The sequence below is a fragment of the Rutidosis leptorrhynchoides genome, chromosome 1 (assembly GCF_046630445.1).
Source record: "Rutidosis leptorrhynchoides isolate AG116_Rl617_1_P2 chromosome 1, CSIRO_AGI_Rlap_v1, whole genome shotgun sequence".
NCBI lineage: Eukaryota > Viridiplantae > Streptophyta > Magnoliopsida > Asterales > Asteraceae > Rutidosis > Rutidosis leptorrhynchoides.
The window spans coordinates 559,072,957-559,075,232 of NC_092333.1; the positions used below are offsets into that span (position 1 = coordinate 559,072,957).

At 37.7% G+C, this 2,276-nt stretch overlaps 1 protein-coding gene across 1 annotated transcript; it reads right to left on the minus strand.

Annotated features, from left to right (window-relative positions):
* Positions 1-654: 654 nt before the first annotated feature.
* On the minus strand, positions 655-2,276 carry LOC139843984 (uncharacterized). The gene is made up of 2 exons (XM_071834177.1): positions 1,264-2,276; positions 655-991 (listed from the first exon to the last, which is right to left on the minus strand). The coding sequence occupies exons 1-2, from the start codon at positions 2,274-2,276 to the stop codon at positions 655-657; spliced, it is 1,350 nt and encodes a 449-aa protein (XP_071690278.1).

Below are 2,276 nucleotides of genomic sequence, written 5' to 3' on the forward strand. Positions count from 1 at the left end.
GGGGTTGATTCATGTACAAGAGGTAAAGTCTTACATGGAAACATGTTCTCAACAAACCTTACATCACGTGTGACTACAAGTTTCTTGTCCTTAAGATCATAAATTATATAACCATTAAAACCTTGTGGGTACCCTAAAAAAAATTCCCGATCTCCCCTAAATTCAAACTTATCTCCGCCAGTTATGGTGTTTCTATAATAGACGAGACAACCGAAAATTTTCATACAATCGTAGTCGAGTTTTTGTTCAAATACAATCTCATAGGGAGTTTTATTCTTGATTACCATAGAAGGTAATCGATTAATGATGAAGGTGGATGTCAGAATGCACTCTCCCTAAAATTTCTTTGGAAAATTAGCCTCAAACATAAGGGCTCTAGCGATTTCAAGGCGATGTCTATGCTTTCGCTCCACAACCCCGTTTTGTTGTGGTGTGTGTGTGGACAAGAAGTCTCAAGCAATATCCCATTATCATTATAGAATTTTTGCATCTCATTAGAGGTGAATTCACCACCATTGTCACTACGTACTCTTTTAATAGTTTTTTCAAATTGTGTTTTAATCACGTTGAGAAATTTCATTAAACAACTATTTGCCTCATGTTTGGTCTTTAAGAGATACAACCAAACGGTTCTACTAAAACACGATACTTTCTTCAAATTTCACAATGAATTACTTCAAAACATTCATTCGATTTAATACTACTACTTGAAAACGGAAGTCTCGTGTGTTTTGCTTTAGAACAAGAATCACAACTTTTATTAAACAAACTATTGTTAAGAAAATCAATATGAGTAAGTTTATCACTAGAAGCATGTCCTAATCTCTTATGCCAAATGTCGATGGTGGTAGTCATATCTTTCTTCTTACTTCCAATGTATAAACCTTCTTTGCACTCACCCGCAACAATCAAGTTCCTCATGTATAGTTTCTGCATGACACAAAAATCAGGAAAAAATGTTAAAGCACATTTGAGATCTTTGCTAAACCGACTAACAGACAAAAGGTTACACATGAATTCAGGACTATGTAGAACTGCTTTATTTTGGTTCCTCTAGACAAAGAACATTCTCCCATCCCTTTGACAGGTATAGAATCCCCATTAGGGATGATAACCGGTGTCTCAGGGTGATTTGTAATTTTATTTTCGAGAATGTCACTATTGTGTGTGTGTGTTCAGTGGATCCATAGTCAATGACCCAATCATCATCATCATCATTACCTCTTACGTTCATGTAGGCTTTTGGAGTATTAGCTTCCTTACCAGACGTTTCTGCATTCGAAAAGTGCTTGCAAAGTGTCATATTGCTCCTTTGTTAATCCCGGGATGGGTGAATGGTTTTTAGATTCTGCAAAGGCAACTTTCGGTTTCGCTTCTTCTTTTTTCTTGTTTCCTGGCCACCATTCAGGATAACCAATTCGTTTAAAACACCGATCTCGTGTATGACCTTTTTTTCCACAATGAGTGTAACTTTCCGTGGTTTCAATCTTCTTAGTGTACTTTGAAAAAGAACTATCACGTTTCTGTTGTCTATTTCCTTCTCGTCTCATATGTGATGAAGCCTTAAAAGCAGCAACCTCGTCACCTGATCTCTTATCAGTGGAAATAGCCCTTTGTCGCTCATCTTCCGCAACCAGATGATAAGCATTCCTAAGGTTTAAAACGGGATTCATAGCAAGAATTTGTGTTATTATTACGCTGAATTGAGAGTCAAGTCCCATGAAAAATTCATATAAGCGTTCCTTATCCTTGATTGTACAAAGTCCACATGTGCACTTGGGTACGGATAACATGGAGTCTATTTCGTCCCAAAGGGCACGTAGTTTGGTGTAGTAAACTGAGACAGTGGATCCATCTTGATGGGTCAACGAAAGTTTCTGCTTTAACTCATACGCTCTTGGTGCACTCTCCTTCCCAAACCATTCTTTTAAATCACTCCAAATTTCAGAAGCTGCGTTGGCATACTTAACACTTGTTTTAATATCCTTTTCCATTGCAGTGATTAGCCACCCCTTTACCATCACATCACATCGCATCCAAAGCATGTATGTGGATGATCCCTGATCTGGTTTCTTTATTGACCCGTCGATGAACCCACTTTGTTTTTGGCAAAGAGAAAATTCAACATCTCTTGGGACTATATAGTTGTTATCAATGAGGGTTTCATTGACGTGCATTTGTTGTGGGTGATCAGAAGCATGTATGTAAAATGGAGAATTAACGTCTGGTGCGTTCTCTATTTTTGTTACTCCAAAGGATTCTTCATCACCAGCCAT